We start from the raw sequence: 14,311 nt of genomic DNA on the forward strand, positions 1-14,311 counted from the left end.
ATGCATATCAACTTGCTCCAGGATTCCAATACATATCTAGTAGTGAAAGAGAAAAGCCCAATGCTTATGATGCATGGCAACTTCCTTTAGTTTTGTCATACATATGTCTTAATGTGAGCGAAAGGCCTCCTCCTCACAACATAGAGCAAGGCTAAACTATGGTATTCTTTTCTTCATTTGACTTCTGTTTTATGATTAATATCATGTTACGATAGTGTCCCACTGACCCTAGGATTTCCCTTAACCACTCACCAAGTCGCCTCTTCCCATTCCCACTGAGTTCCCCTTTATTATACTATAGTACAGTTCTACATAAACACTCATATGTCCAGCCTTGCAGCCATAATCATGGCAGAGAGTCCAGCATTCTCTTCTCAAGACACAATTCACAGGTTCACTGGGAGTCCATCTTTGATCTCCAAGCAGAGATGCATACTGCATGGCATTCTCACATCTGGAGGCCTATCTTAGTCTCCAATACACACTTACTATGCATCCCCTTCAATGAAAACCCACAAAGCAAATCAACAACAGGAACTAGTGGAGAAATTTACAACACCATGAACCGAAATCACACGCTACTGGATATGACAGTCTCCAATACACAGTTACTTTACATCCACTTCAATGAAAAGCCACAAAACAAAGTCAACAACGGGAAGAAAGCAAGGGATTAAAAATGCCATGAAATTAAAGAACAGGCTACCAAAGGACTAATGTGTCACGGAAGAAATGAAAAAGAAAATCAAGAACCTTTCTCAAGAAAACGATGCTACTCTGTGATCTGTGAGTCAGTGACAAGTTAGTAGGAGATTAAACAAACAACCAAAAACACATGCATAAGACATAGTTTCCTCTGATCTTTGTTGATGAGATAACTTGCTGACGAGGCAGCAAATAGATGGGTTTTGGTTTTCTAATCAATCAAACATCATAGATTAGTAGAGTGGATTCAATAAACTATATTTTCAGCTCAGGACACATAGCTATTATTACTCCCCAGGAAACACACAGAGGCAGGTTTAAGGTCTGTGAATGTTGTTTTTCTCTTTTAAATGACTTTTTATTGAGATACAGTGAATACATTTCAAAATACTGTTTTGGGAGCATAGTAAAACACCCACAAATAAAGTTTCAATGATCTTGAATGGAAATCTACCATTTAAGAACACAATCTATAATAAGAAAAACAAGACATATAGAACAAATTATTACACTAACATTTGAATCGCAACATGAGTTTGTTCCTGTCCTAGAATGTACTATGGTGTCTTGTATCGAATTGTTTGCTAAACCAAAGCCCACAGAAACATCTCAGGATTCATTCCAGAAAGATTCAGCTTTTACATTGAGGTGTACAAATGATTTTGAATTCCTCTTTGTAATTGGTACAACGACTCAATGAATACACCAAAGCTCACGTTTGCATTATATTTTTTAAACCCATTTTTTTCTAAACCCAATTGCACTGAAGTGAAGCCCAACTTTCTCGGCCATATTGCTGTAAACATCTATTAAAAACAACTCTCATTTACACATATGTCTTCAAGAAACACTTTAATCTCACTTTCTCAAAGGTAACGGAGACCTGGGGCTGTGAATGACCTCCCTAGTGTACTAGAGATTGGATTCCATGTGACGACAGGATTCCTCGGGGACTGAGGCCCCCTCACCCAGCACCTGGGCTCAAATCCACTGCAGCTTGTGGGCCCTTCTCTGATATCTTCTGAGTCGTACGCAGTACTCACTAGGAATGTGTGCTTGTGCAGTAAGGGGAGCCTCAGCTTGGAGCACTCCCACTTCCAAGAGGAATGAGTCCTGCCTTTCAGGAAAGGACGGTTGCTCCAGGGAAGCCAGGAGCCCACATGCGAGCACATGGACAGGGCAGTCATCAGGCCAGGAAACCACTAGCACACCAGGGAAGAATTAGAGGACTTGTTCATGCTGACCAACTGCTTGTAGCAGTAGGGGGCTAGGGTACAGTGTGCAAGCCTAATGCCTAAAGTCCTCACTTTGCACGCGCACAACAGGATCCCATATGGCTGCAGGTTCAAATCCTGGCTGCTCCACTTGCCATCCTGCTGCCAACTTGTGGCCTGGGAATGCAGTGGAGGATGGCCTGAAGCCTTGGGACCCAGTGCCTGCATAAGACACCCCGAAGAAGCTCCTGGCTCTTGGATTTGGATTGGCTCAGGTCTGGCTGGTGTGGCCCCTTGGGGAGTGAACCAGCAGAGGTAACACCTGTTGCTCTGTATCTCCTCTCTCTTCATCTGCCCTTTGAATAAAAGAAATCTATCATTAACAAGAATAAAAAAAAGAGTAGTGGTCTGATAGGTGCTGGGAGAGCAAGGACCCTCTCCCATCTTGCTATTTCCAGCCTCTGTGACCACATGGCAGGACTTTTCTTGGCAGATCCTTCTCCTTGCACTCTGACCTCAGCTCCCAATAGAGATGCCTTACAGGACTGTACACTGAGCTATGCCAGTCATACAAATGTTGGTCCTGACTCCTGGGGACACCTCCAGGCTGTGTTAGTGTTGTTGCAGAAGTTGTCACACTAGCACAGCAAGTGTTTCAAGCACCCCAAACAACCTTGGCCGATGTTGGCCCCATTGTATCTGGTCAGTCTTGGGCCTCAGCTATGGCTTCAGCTGCATGGCAAACCACTGGTAGGAGACAGCAGTCTGAAAAGCAATGTAGGGATCAAATGCCAGATCCCAAGACACCAAGACTTTTCGTCATCCTCGACTGCTTTCCCAGGCCCCAAGCAGACACCTGGATGGAAAGAGGAGCAGCTGGGACACAAATTGCATGCTGGTACTTGCAGGTCAAAGACCAGACAAGTGAGCCATTCTGCCAGCCTCACAACTTCTTCGGTGAAAATCAACAGTTCAGTGTTTGTAACCATTCCCACATTTCATCTCAATTGCCAAGAACTTTTATGTTCCTTAGTAAACACATACGCAATTGTCCCGTATATACAGAAGTACATGATGCAGGGTTCGCACAAGGATCACGACTGCTCCATCAGAAGAGACTTACTCAAACACCAGCACGCAATAGAAGAGACTCGGTTACCAAAAACAATACAGATATACCCTGACATGCTAAAATATACGGAAGGAAAGCAGCATATGGAAGAGTTATCTATAACCACATGCTTGTTGTACTTCAACTCACACTGGCTAACACAGCAAATTAAACCCAATGGCCATCACCTGATGACTGGATAAAGAAACTGTGGTACATATACAACATGGAATACTGCTCAGCCATTAAAATCCATAGAATGTTGTCTTGCAAAACTCAATGGACCTGCCGGCTCTACCTTCAGACTAGAGATGGTCCCACCAAGAAACCATTGAACTTACCAGGACAATAAGATGCTGGACTTTATGCTTGGTAAATACCTCCAATGAAAGAATGTCAACTGAATTTGAACTTTGGAAATGCAACAAGGTGGAGCAATCCACCGTGGGGGGAGGGTTTTGGGAGGGGAGGAGGGAATCCCAGTGCATAAAAAATGAATCACATAATGCAATGTAATTCATTTAAAAAATGAAATGCAATAAAAAAAACCTCAATGGACCAACTGGAAACCCTGATACTTCCTGAAACACACCCGGCCGAAACAAACAAATATCATATGTTCTCCCTGATATGTGACAGCTAATACACAGAGTGCAGGAAATGTCTTCTTTGTGACATTGACATCCAAGAATTCAACTGTTGTTTATAACCTTTGGTTCAATACCTAAGCACAGTGGATTTTGGTTTTTTTCTATTTGATATCTGCTGATATCTACCTAAGGGAATATGTGAAGCAAAATGAAAAAGTCATTGCAAAAAAAATTGGGGAAAATGGGTGAGATAAGGAGAGAGGAGCATGGGTGCAGAATGCAGAAAGGGGTGCAGTGCGGTAGGAGGTGTTTCTCTGCTCCTCAATGTGTCCCATATAATCTGTGAAATTGGTTCACTTGACATAAAGTGATAGGTGTCCAAAGAACACATAAGTATCGTCTATCTGCTTAGGACAATGGAAAAGTATCCTAATGGTACTCACTAAGGAAAGTTTAAACTCAGCATTTTTCAGACAATAATAATGCCTCTCTTAGGAACATGGCAATTCAGGGCCACGAGATGTTGTTCACAATAGTCATGCCACAGCTAACTTAAATGTGTGGCTCAGACACCAACACTTGTTCAGAACGAGTTAAACTGCTGCCTGTGATATAGCATAGACAGGCCCCAGGTTCAAGTCCTGTTTGCTTCACTTCTGGTCCAGCTCCCTGTGGGTGCACCTGGGAAAGCAGCAGAAGATGGCCCGAGTGCTTGGCGACCTGCACCCACGTGGGAGACAAAAACATAGATCCCGGTTTCTTGCTCATGACTTTGACCTGGACAAGCTTTCAGTGTGACCGCCATTTGGGGAGTGAACCAGTCAATGAAAGAGCTCTCTCACATTCTGGATGTCTTTCATAACTAAAAGGAAAAAATTGTATAAAGATAGACACATTCATCAATATAAACAACACTGATACAATTTGTATCTATGTGTGTATACTAATCTACATTTCTCAAAGAAAGGGGAGAAAATAAAAATAGAGATATACTCAAATATGTTGCCATTTAAAACATCTACAACATTCTGTGAAAAAAATAAGACTTAAAAACCTGCCAAAAATTACGAGAACACACATATATCCAGAATATGCTGCCCCAACTAAGTTCCCCTGACTTCTAACTTGTACAAAATGCAGATCACAACAAAAACTAAAAAGCTCATCATCAGCACATATACATATATATGCACATAGCCTTGGGAAGCTCATATTACACACATATACAAACACACGCAGATACTATAGACAGCATACATGCAGACTTACAATACCTCCACTGTCCACTCTAAAAACCCAATCGACACAGAGAAACCAACACCCACCCATGTGTGCAAACACATAAGATCCCCACTAACCACTTCAATGCACAAAGAACCCAAGTAGGAATAAAATCAAATACATAGTTGGGCTCAGCTGTGTGGTCCAGAGGCTGCTTGAGAACCTCCATCACAGCCTGAGTGTCACTTTGTGCCCTGGCTGCTTTGCTTCAGAAGCATTGCCAGCTAAAGGCCCTGAAAAGGCAGTGGAGGACGCTTATGGCCCTGACAGGTGACCGGGATGGGATGGAGGTTCCCACTTGCAATGTAGCCTATCCCAGACATAAGGGTTGTGGTTGCTTGGGGCCTGAACAGCACATAGGGGATCGATTTCTATCACTCTGCCTTACGGTAATAAATCGAACAGAAACAATCTCGTGTTCCCGGCGCAATGTCTCCATTGGCTCATTTTCAACCTGCGATCACTGGGATCCCATAGAGCCACTGATAAAGTGTCCCATCTATTCCACTTCCCATCCAGCATCCTGCTTGTGTCCTGGGACAGCCAGTGGCAAATGGCCCACTGACTACTCTCAGGAATAGGAGCTTTCTCCTTGCACATCTGAATTGGGTTTTCACATCTGGTGGGAGAAAGTTTTCGCCATGGATTTCAGCGTTCTCTTGTCGAATTAGAGCACCAGCAGAGCAAGGGGAGGAGCCACGAGCGGCCTGCCACCGTGGCAGTGGCAGATTGGCTTTGGCCTAAAGGCTCTTGCCCCAGTGAGCACACCACCAAGTGCACTGAGCACCACAGGGCAGGATCTGCTGCACAAACCAAGGGTGAGACGCTCACTGGAGCAGGAACCACCACCAAGTGCAGCAACACACTGGCTCGGTTGGCCTATGGCGGGTCTAAGCTCCCATCCCCTGCTGATAGATAACAAGCCCTGAACAATCTCCATTTATGTGAACAATGACCACTCAGAATCGGCTCTCATATGGCGCCTGTGCCTATCCACCACGACCAACCGCCATAATGGATGCTGGGAGACGTTGAAGTGCATCACGTGCCTGATGCTACTGCCCCCTGCAGGAGAGCAAGCCCACCAGCACGTGACGCCCCACCAAGAGTCCAGGGACACCAACGAGACCATAGGACTGGGGCTTCCAAAAGCCCTGCAGGCTCATGGCCTCAGCATATACATCCTCCTGGAACTTGCAGTCCTAAAGAAAGCACCAACAAGTGCAGCATTTGTGATTGACAGAGAGGTGGTGCAGTGAATATTCTCATGGTGGAATCAGCTTCCTAAAACCCTCTTCCCTTTCCATACACTCTCTCATCAGTAGGTACAGAAGTGCTGCTAGAGCAGGGATATGGTGTTCTGGAAATTGGTTGCAATCCTGTGGAATGTGCAAGGTTCGTGTTTTTTTAAAATCCATTCCCAAACATCCTCTCCTAGCTTGAAGCATGAGTGCAATTTGATAGCATTGTGGCCCTGAAAAACGGACACTTGTTCACAATACCACATGATGAAGGATTGAAGTTGTAGTGAAGGGGGTGTGACAATGATACTCCCAATGAGGAATGCACTTCCGTGATAAGCCTGGATTCAAATGACCTGGGTCCTAAGAGGAAGCCGAGCATCCCCTCATTGGCCAGCATATGATCCCATGGGAGAGATGGTTTGAGATCGAGAATTGGATGCTTGGCTTGTGGTAGACTACACTGCCATCCTCGGGGCAGTAGATTTCTAACTACTGCAAATTCAAGGCTCGAGCAATGTGCACTCTCAGATTTTTGTTAGGAACCAAAGAGTAAAATGTGTCTCCAAATTACTGATGTATTTTGTTGTTGTGATTTCACTACCATTGAAGTTCCACATGCTGGGGTGACTGCGGCAAATCAAGTAGCATCAAAAATAGTCTACCTTTTTGCAACTGCCATACATGAATGTAGAGTGAGGATGGACTCTTCTCCTGCCCCTACTTCATGTTTGCTTTCCAAGAGGTAATCAATGATGACCGGTTAGTACCTTACATATGCTAGGAAGATAGTTGAGATATAATGGAGGAGGCAACACAGGGTACACTGAAGAGAAATACTAAGAACTCTGAAAGCATGGAAATTGGTTCTAGACCAAAAGGTTTCTATCATTCTCTTTTTGATAAAACTGTTCAGCCAGCTCCTTTGAGTGCCTGCAATTTTTGTGAACAAGCAGAACAAGTGAGCTGCTCACCACTGATTCACTCCCCAGTGCCCTCCAATTCCACAACTGGCCATGGCCAAAGTGGGATGAGGAGACTCACTGTAGGTGTGTCACAAGTTGACACAAATGCATGACTTGTACAATCAACTTGCTTGCCACGGTGAATGAGTGCTCTCAGGAAGAGAGAAGAAGGCGGTGAGCTGGGTAACAGACCTAGATAGACTGTTACAACAGCTCAAGATAGCTTAACGGCTAGGTTAAATGCTCTTTCTACCTCCACGAGAGCAGTCTGTACTCTTTCTACAAAGACACTGACATTTGAATCCACTATACACCATTTGTTAGGCTATCTCCTGAGTAGACAAAAGTGAGTATTCCCCTCAGAAACACACAGTTCTATTCTACAGATCAGAAATACATTTCAAATAAGAGCTCATTTGAGCAAAAGAAAATGCCGTCGACTGGCATTAAGGGAGCGATGTACACCTCCCACGAATGACTCGAGAAAATGGAAGTGGGTTTCCAGATCTGTGGAAGGTTTTGCATATTTCATTCAAGTTTTGGAATAGCTCAAGGACTGGCTTGCTACAAATAGGAAATGAAGAGCATTCGGGGAGAAAACATTACTCACTGAACAACCCATGAGGTTGTTGTGTACGCTTGACCATGATTTGGTACTGAGCTGAGTGTTTCCATCCAAGGGTTTGGAAGTCAGACTGTCCCTTGGCAAATGCACCAAAGACTTTGGCATTAGACAATACTTGGGAGAGTCAAAGCGGGAACCTTCAGCATCATGTGCATGTCTCAGCCCAACACTAGGATCTGAGATGAACTTCTTTTCACACGCTTCATCTGCTAGTGCCTAAGCAGGATGGGCCTTCCCTGAGTAACCTATTTGAGACTTGATGCCAAAGTGCAAGCACCATGGGATGTAGTTAAGAGCCAAAGTGCACAGGTGTGCAGTAGGATGGATGAAGACTGCAAAGGAAGCTTTCTTGATCTGGAAGAAAATGAAAAGGGACACCTAGTACAATCCCTCTGTTGGGAATCTGAGGCACAATTACATTTCGTACTCACACACACACATGCGCTGTGGTTCAAGGTACAACTTGTGGCTCTGGTGCTGCCTCTCTGGTTCTGCCTGATGTGGCAGAACCCTCATGGCACTTCTCCCCACCCATACTCAGGCACCCTCCCGCAGCCCCTCCCCCACCCTAGACCCTTGAGCTCAACATTCCATCCAGTTACCTTTAAATTTGAGCTGGCTGCAGTTGGAGCCTGAACAGCCAGTTCACTCTCTGGATCACCAGCTTGAGTATTTTCTTGTTCTGGAGGCTGCCACTGAGGTGTGCTGAGTGTCCAAGCATAGGAGACAGCTTCAGAAGAAGGTCAGTGTTTCGGGCCGGGACTGTTGAAGCAGATTCCCTGCCATACCTCTGATCTTGGAGAAATCACATGGGATATTTGCCGCAAGCACAGAGAGGGAGGCTGGTCATTTGAGCATGAATTTGTAGAAAGAGAACAGCCTGTGCTCTCGTGGAGGCAGAAAGAGTATGTGGGGAAAGTGAGTCCTGTCCTGATGAGCCACATGGGGCTTGCCCATGAATGCCTTCTGGGCATTTTTTCCTGGCATGTCTCAGGTTTCTAAACTCACTATGGGAGGGACATAGCCATGACATAACTCGCTGGGTTGGATATGCCTGGCTCACTTTAGAGAACTGTCTATTCACCTGAGTGGGGCTGGAGGTTACCAGCCTCCCAACAGCCAACAGACGACAAGCTCCTTCACATGTCGGGATGCTTTCATTCGTTTCTGTTAGATGGTATCTTTGATTCAGATGGTTTTACTATTACTTTCCGCCACCACAGTGTTAGGACTCTAGATAGGCTTCAAAAGATTCTCCCCGTAACAGACACACGTATCTGACCCCACTGCGCATCTAACGCACTACCAACAAAGATGGCCTGTGTCTGCATATATGCCTGGGCCAGGTTGTGAGAGGCAGGAAACCTGAGGCCTCCATCCTGAAACCAGGCAAAACTGTTGTGCCTTGGTATTCAGGGCTTGGAGAGTAAGTGGAGACTTGTCAGCTGTGAAACAGAGCTTGACCTTCACTCAGTGATAGTTTCCTACTGCACCATTCCTCCTTGACTCATGTGCCTCTCAAATGTGGGGAGAGCTCCTCTGTTATCTCAGTGACAAGTTGGGAAAGGGATAACTCTCTCTTGGCTATTGATTCCCCTACTCCATTCACACCTTTCCCTTTTCTCCACAGCATCTCCGAAGCTGGGACAGGCATGATCCTGGACTCTGGCACCTCCATGTCCCCATTGATGCTGTTGCCCTGTCCCCAAACCAGTCATGGCCCAGCACCCCAGCCTCCAATGGGGCAGCCAGCTGGACCCCTTCTGAATGTAGCATTCCCTCCGGGCAGCTATCTTGTGCTACCTACACTTTTGCCAGCAACACCTATGGTGGCAGGAGATGGTGGCTGTGGACCAAGTGTGGCTGGCCGTGTCAATACCATCCTCCACGAGACACCAGAAGCAAGGCCAATAGCGCCACCACACTCTCAGACCTTGGTCTTCAGCCAGGCCCCTCTCCACTTGAGTGCCACATGGGAGCCAACAGGTGTGCCAGCATCATCTGGGCAGACCCTTGTGCCTCTGACAACCACTGTGGTCACCCAGGACAGCCAGTTGGGCTGCACACCAGCTCTTGCTCCTGTGGTTCCACCACCAACTACTCAGGTGGCCCCCACTGTCTTTCCAAACCATGTGGCACCAGCGTCTCATGGAGGTGACAAGGAAGGGGCAACAGCTCCTTGCCAGGCCAAGGCTACATCTGATGGCCCCCAACACTCCACAAGCGTCTACAAGAACTTCCGGCGCTGGCAGCACTTCAAGGCTCTGGCCCGCAGGCACCTCCCCCAGAGCCCTGATGCTGAAGCTCTGGCCTGCTTCCTCATGTGAGTGCCCCCCACTGGGCTCCGGAGACCCGGATAGGGATGAGCTGCTGGGAGACAGAGTCAGCCTGTGTAGGGTTCGGGAAATAAGAGTGGAGGGACAGAGGAAAAACATGAGACATTTCATTCTCCACAGTGATACACTTGTGCCATCCTAAAGCTTTCAGCTCACTATGCTCACTGGATGGTCAACCTGCTGTGAGTGACTATATTTACATCACTTCTAGGACAACACTTACACGCATCCATCTCTAACATGCCCATGATATTGAGGCCTTCAGTGTGTCCAGAAAAACCAACACTGCACTTGGTATTCACTGTTGCATGTGCAAAGCATGCCGGAGCCTGGAGATTCTGTACCATGGGAAGGAGGACAGAGAGAGAGGGGAGCACAGAGCTGAGCAGGGCAGAGATGGCAGAGCCTCAGCTGGGGAGGCAAGCTTGTGTGGTGCACTGACTCTGATCCTGATGATTGATTTGTAGCCCCGTGCTGCGGACTCTGGCTCAGAGGAAGCCCAGCATGCCGCTGGAGGAGGGGATGCAGATTGCCATGCAAGAATGGCAGCAAACGAGCAAGTCGGAAAGGATGGACTTCTACAATATGGCAGCCAAGTGAGTTGGCTTCCTGAGTGTGGGTTTTGCTTGTGAGAACGGTGCAGAGAGAGGAGGGCCTGAGGAGCTGGACTTGTCAGCACACACACTGAGCAAAGGACTGCTGTGGCCCAGCTCCTGCCTGAGGCCATCATCTCCCAGGATAGCCACATTCAAGCATGCATGCTAGGTTTGATGAGAACCATCGCCCAAGTTGCTCCCTAACCCATGTCTGCTGCTACCACTACGTCAGTGAGGAGGGCTGAGGTGGAGCAGGAAACACAGACCACCGTGTGTCCTCCTACCTGCGGAACTGTGCCCATGGGACACACTCTCCCAGCCATTCGCCTTCTGCCTCATGACCTGCAACTGGCAGTCTTTGACATGCAGCTTCCTAATGCTGTTCCAGAACATTCTGTAAAACAGTGCTTGGGCACAAGAGGTTACACTTTTGCGCTAGCACCACCACTCTGCCATTCCAGCAGCTCACGAAAAGTGACATGTTACAGTACACAGCAGAGGAAATGCCCGGCTCTCTGCTAGGCTTCCTATTCCTATCCCCACCACATCAACTACATCTCTTACTTTGCCTAGAAGACCTCAGTGGCCATGTCTCAGGCACCTGAACCTGCTAGGAACCCAGCAGCTTCTGGCACAAGTCCTGTGGGGACCAGCTTCTGGCACCCTACATGATGCTTCTGTATAGGGAATTTCATGGCCCACAGCGTGTCACATTTGTCTCCCAGGCCTACTGGGGCACTCTGAGGACCCATGTTCCATGCCATTGGAGTGCAGATAGGAATAGCTCTTTCCAGAACAAACACCACAACGCTTTTACACATCTCTGCCATCATCAGCTGCTGCGTGGTGCAGGGACCAAGCTTTGGGTAATAGAGTTGGGTGTTTCCCCCTCCCTCTTTTAGGTTTATGGAGTTTGAGGCCGAGGAGATGGAGAGGCTGACGCTGGAGTGCATGAAGGGGAAAACGTACCAGCCTCCTCCAGCCCCAGTGCACCTGCTTCCTCAAGGGCCCCCAGCTACTGGGCTTGTCCAGCAGACAGGTACAACTTCCCACTTCAACACACCAACCATGCAGAGGCACGGAGGGCCCCAGGACCCCCAAGAGACATAGTGGAATTCTGTCCCTTCCAGGAAATATGCATTCCTTTATGCAAATATTTACAAAGAAGCATCCAGGTCTTTAATGTTCTTCATAACCTGGATACTGGTTAATCATGTTCCTAGTCTATCACATGGCACTTGTCTCTGAAGACTCCTCACATTCTTCTTCAGTGTGGTGGAGCTGGGGGAGAGAACACAGAATCTCGGTGACACTCTTAGATATTCCACCTTTTCCCCATCTTCTCCTTTGACTGCTGGGGACTTACTGCCATGGTCTCGCCTATGAGTCATTTATCTCCAAGTCCTGGCCCCTATATTGTGGGTGATTTGGAGCGGGAGACCCTGTCCTCATACTCTATTCCTCACCACAGTGTCTGAACCCGGCATGGACAGCTCCAAGGCCTTACCAGTCCATCCCCAGCCACCAAGAAACTGGCAGCCTCAGGACGAGACCCCAGAGGCTCTGAGCAAGTACACAAACATCACAGATGTGCTACAGGGGCCGATGCCCTCCACCAAGAAGATACCTAGTGCAAAACAAGACACAGATGGGATCTGGACTCCCCAAGACATGGAGACCTATCCAGACCCAGAACTACTCAACTACATTGATGAGCTGTGTGCCCAGGAGGACTTCACTGATAAGGTGGGCTGTGCACTTCTGAGTGCTACAAGATCTAAGCCATGAGCAATTCAGGCCCTTGGAGCACTTTCTCCTCACTAGCTACTTGTGACTCTGGTGTCTGTGTGGCAGCCTCTGTGTGTGTGTGTGTGTGTGTGTGAATGTTATGTGTGTGCCCTACTGATTTACAATCCATAGACATTCATGGATTCAGGGTAGTCTTTATGGTCTGATTCTACTTGAAATCCTCTGGACTTGGGAAGCATCGTGTCAAGAGGCTCAGCGACTGGTTTCTTCCCTTTCAGGTGGAGGCCATCATTCACCCTCGATTCCTAGCAGAACTGCTTTCCCCTGATGCACAGCTGGATCTCATGGCCCTGGTGGAGGAGTTGGAGAAGGAGGAAGTGCTGACTGCTGAGCAGGTGAAGGAGGGGAGAAGGGAGAGGAGGCAGAGCAGGAGCACAGAGACAGCAGGTCGTCAGGGCAGGTGTAGAGCAGGAAAAGCAAGTGTGTGGGGAGTAGCAGGTGATTTGTAAGGACAGAGAGGGCTAGCAGGTAACCGTGTGATTCAGGGACGCACACCTGGGTAGAGTCAGGACTGGAGGGTGTGTGTTACAGTATGAGCAGAGACTATGTCTGTCCTTACGCTGCCTGGGACATGTGTCTTTGAGGGTGTTGCTTCAGGTGGGTTGCAGACACACACACATGGGTTGGACACAGGGTAGTGTGGAAAGGTGAGGGTAAGAGAGCTTCAAGAGAGCAGCTCAGCAGAGTGAAGATTTCCCTCTGTGCGACCAGCCCAGTGACTCTGCCTTTCCTGCCTCCTCCTGAATCCCTTGCTCTGCAACTCTAGCGTTCCTCACAACTAGAATTCAGCCACTAAGTTCCTGTTTCCTCCTGCAGGTGGTGGAGAAGCCCCTTTCCCTCTTGAGTGAGGATTGGGCTGTGGGGGCAACCGCCACTCAGCAAGCACTCTTACTGGACACCATTCCTGAGGCTGTCACCTGCCAAGGTGCACAGAGTGAAGACTGTGCCCAGCCAAATGCAGTCAGTGCTGACATCGACTCACAACAGGTCTCTTCCCAGCATCTGCAGAGATGTGCTGTCTTAGGCAACAGGCCTAAGGAGGCTGCAGGCTTTGCTGGGCATCAGGAGTATCTTTTCCCAGGGACTTTCAAAACTCCATCCACACAAGGCCACCATGTCCCTGCCCCAAGATGCCCCAAGCCTGCAGGAAGCTTCAGAGCACAATCATCTGTTGAGAACCCACAACCACCAGTGGGCCTCTCCACGAACAACGAGGATGAGCTCCCCAGCCTGGCCTTCTTCCTGAACTCCCAGCTTCACCTGCTGCCTTTGGATCTTGACCAGAGCCCCGTCTGCCCAGCGCACGAGCCTCTCTCTAGCCAGGGAAGGGGCCTCAGTTGTGTTGTCCCTAAAACTCGCAAATCCAAAAAGCGAGTTCATCAGGGAGGCCCGGTTCCTGCGACCAAGAAGACTCGCTCAGGCTCTGGGCTTGGAGCCCTTGGCGGGCAGGCCCTGGCTCTCGGTCGTATTGGAAAGAGCCAGGCTCAAAAGAGGAGCCATGATCCCATGGTCAGCAGGAGGAAGAAGAGGCAGCGTTAAGGCAAGAGGGGTACATGGACATTACCATGCAGCCTCTCTAGGTGCAGTCTGCAGAATATGGACTTTCCCGTGTCCTGCACTCCAAGGGACCTAGGATGATTGATTGATCACCCAGGGCTGCACCTCCTCATAGGAGGCAGGGAGGGGTGGAGGGAGTGGGAAAGGGAAGGGAGGGTGAGGATGGGAGTGGGGTGGGGTGGGAAGGAATCACTTTGGGTAGTATGTATTTGAATAAAGATAATTCCATTGGAAATATCCTCCTGGCCACAGTCCTCTATTCCATCATCATTGGCGTGATG

The 14,311-nt window shown here is 48.2% G+C and overlaps 1 protein-coding gene across 1 annotated transcript; it reads left to right on the plus strand.

Moving 5' to 3' along the window:
* Positions 1-12,309: 12,309 nt before the first annotated feature.
* LOC131481925 (NUT family member 2D-like) lies at positions 12,310-14,097 on the plus strand. Its single transcript, XM_058672801.1, has 3 exons — positions 12,310-12,410; positions 12,692-12,808; positions 13,290-14,097. The coding sequence occupies exons 1-3, from the start codon at positions 12,336-12,338 to the stop codon at positions 14,010-14,012; spliced, it is 915 nt and encodes a 304-aa protein (XP_058528784.1). The 5' UTR covers positions 12,310-12,335; the 3' UTR covers positions 14,013-14,097.
* Positions 14,098-14,311: the final 214 nt, after the last annotated feature.

Source organism: Ochotona princeps, chromosome 14, assembly GCF_030435755.1.
Source record: "Ochotona princeps isolate mOchPri1 chromosome 14, mOchPri1.hap1, whole genome shotgun sequence".
NCBI classification, from domain to species: Eukaryota; Metazoa; Chordata; class Mammalia; order Lagomorpha; family Ochotonidae; genus Ochotona; species Ochotona princeps.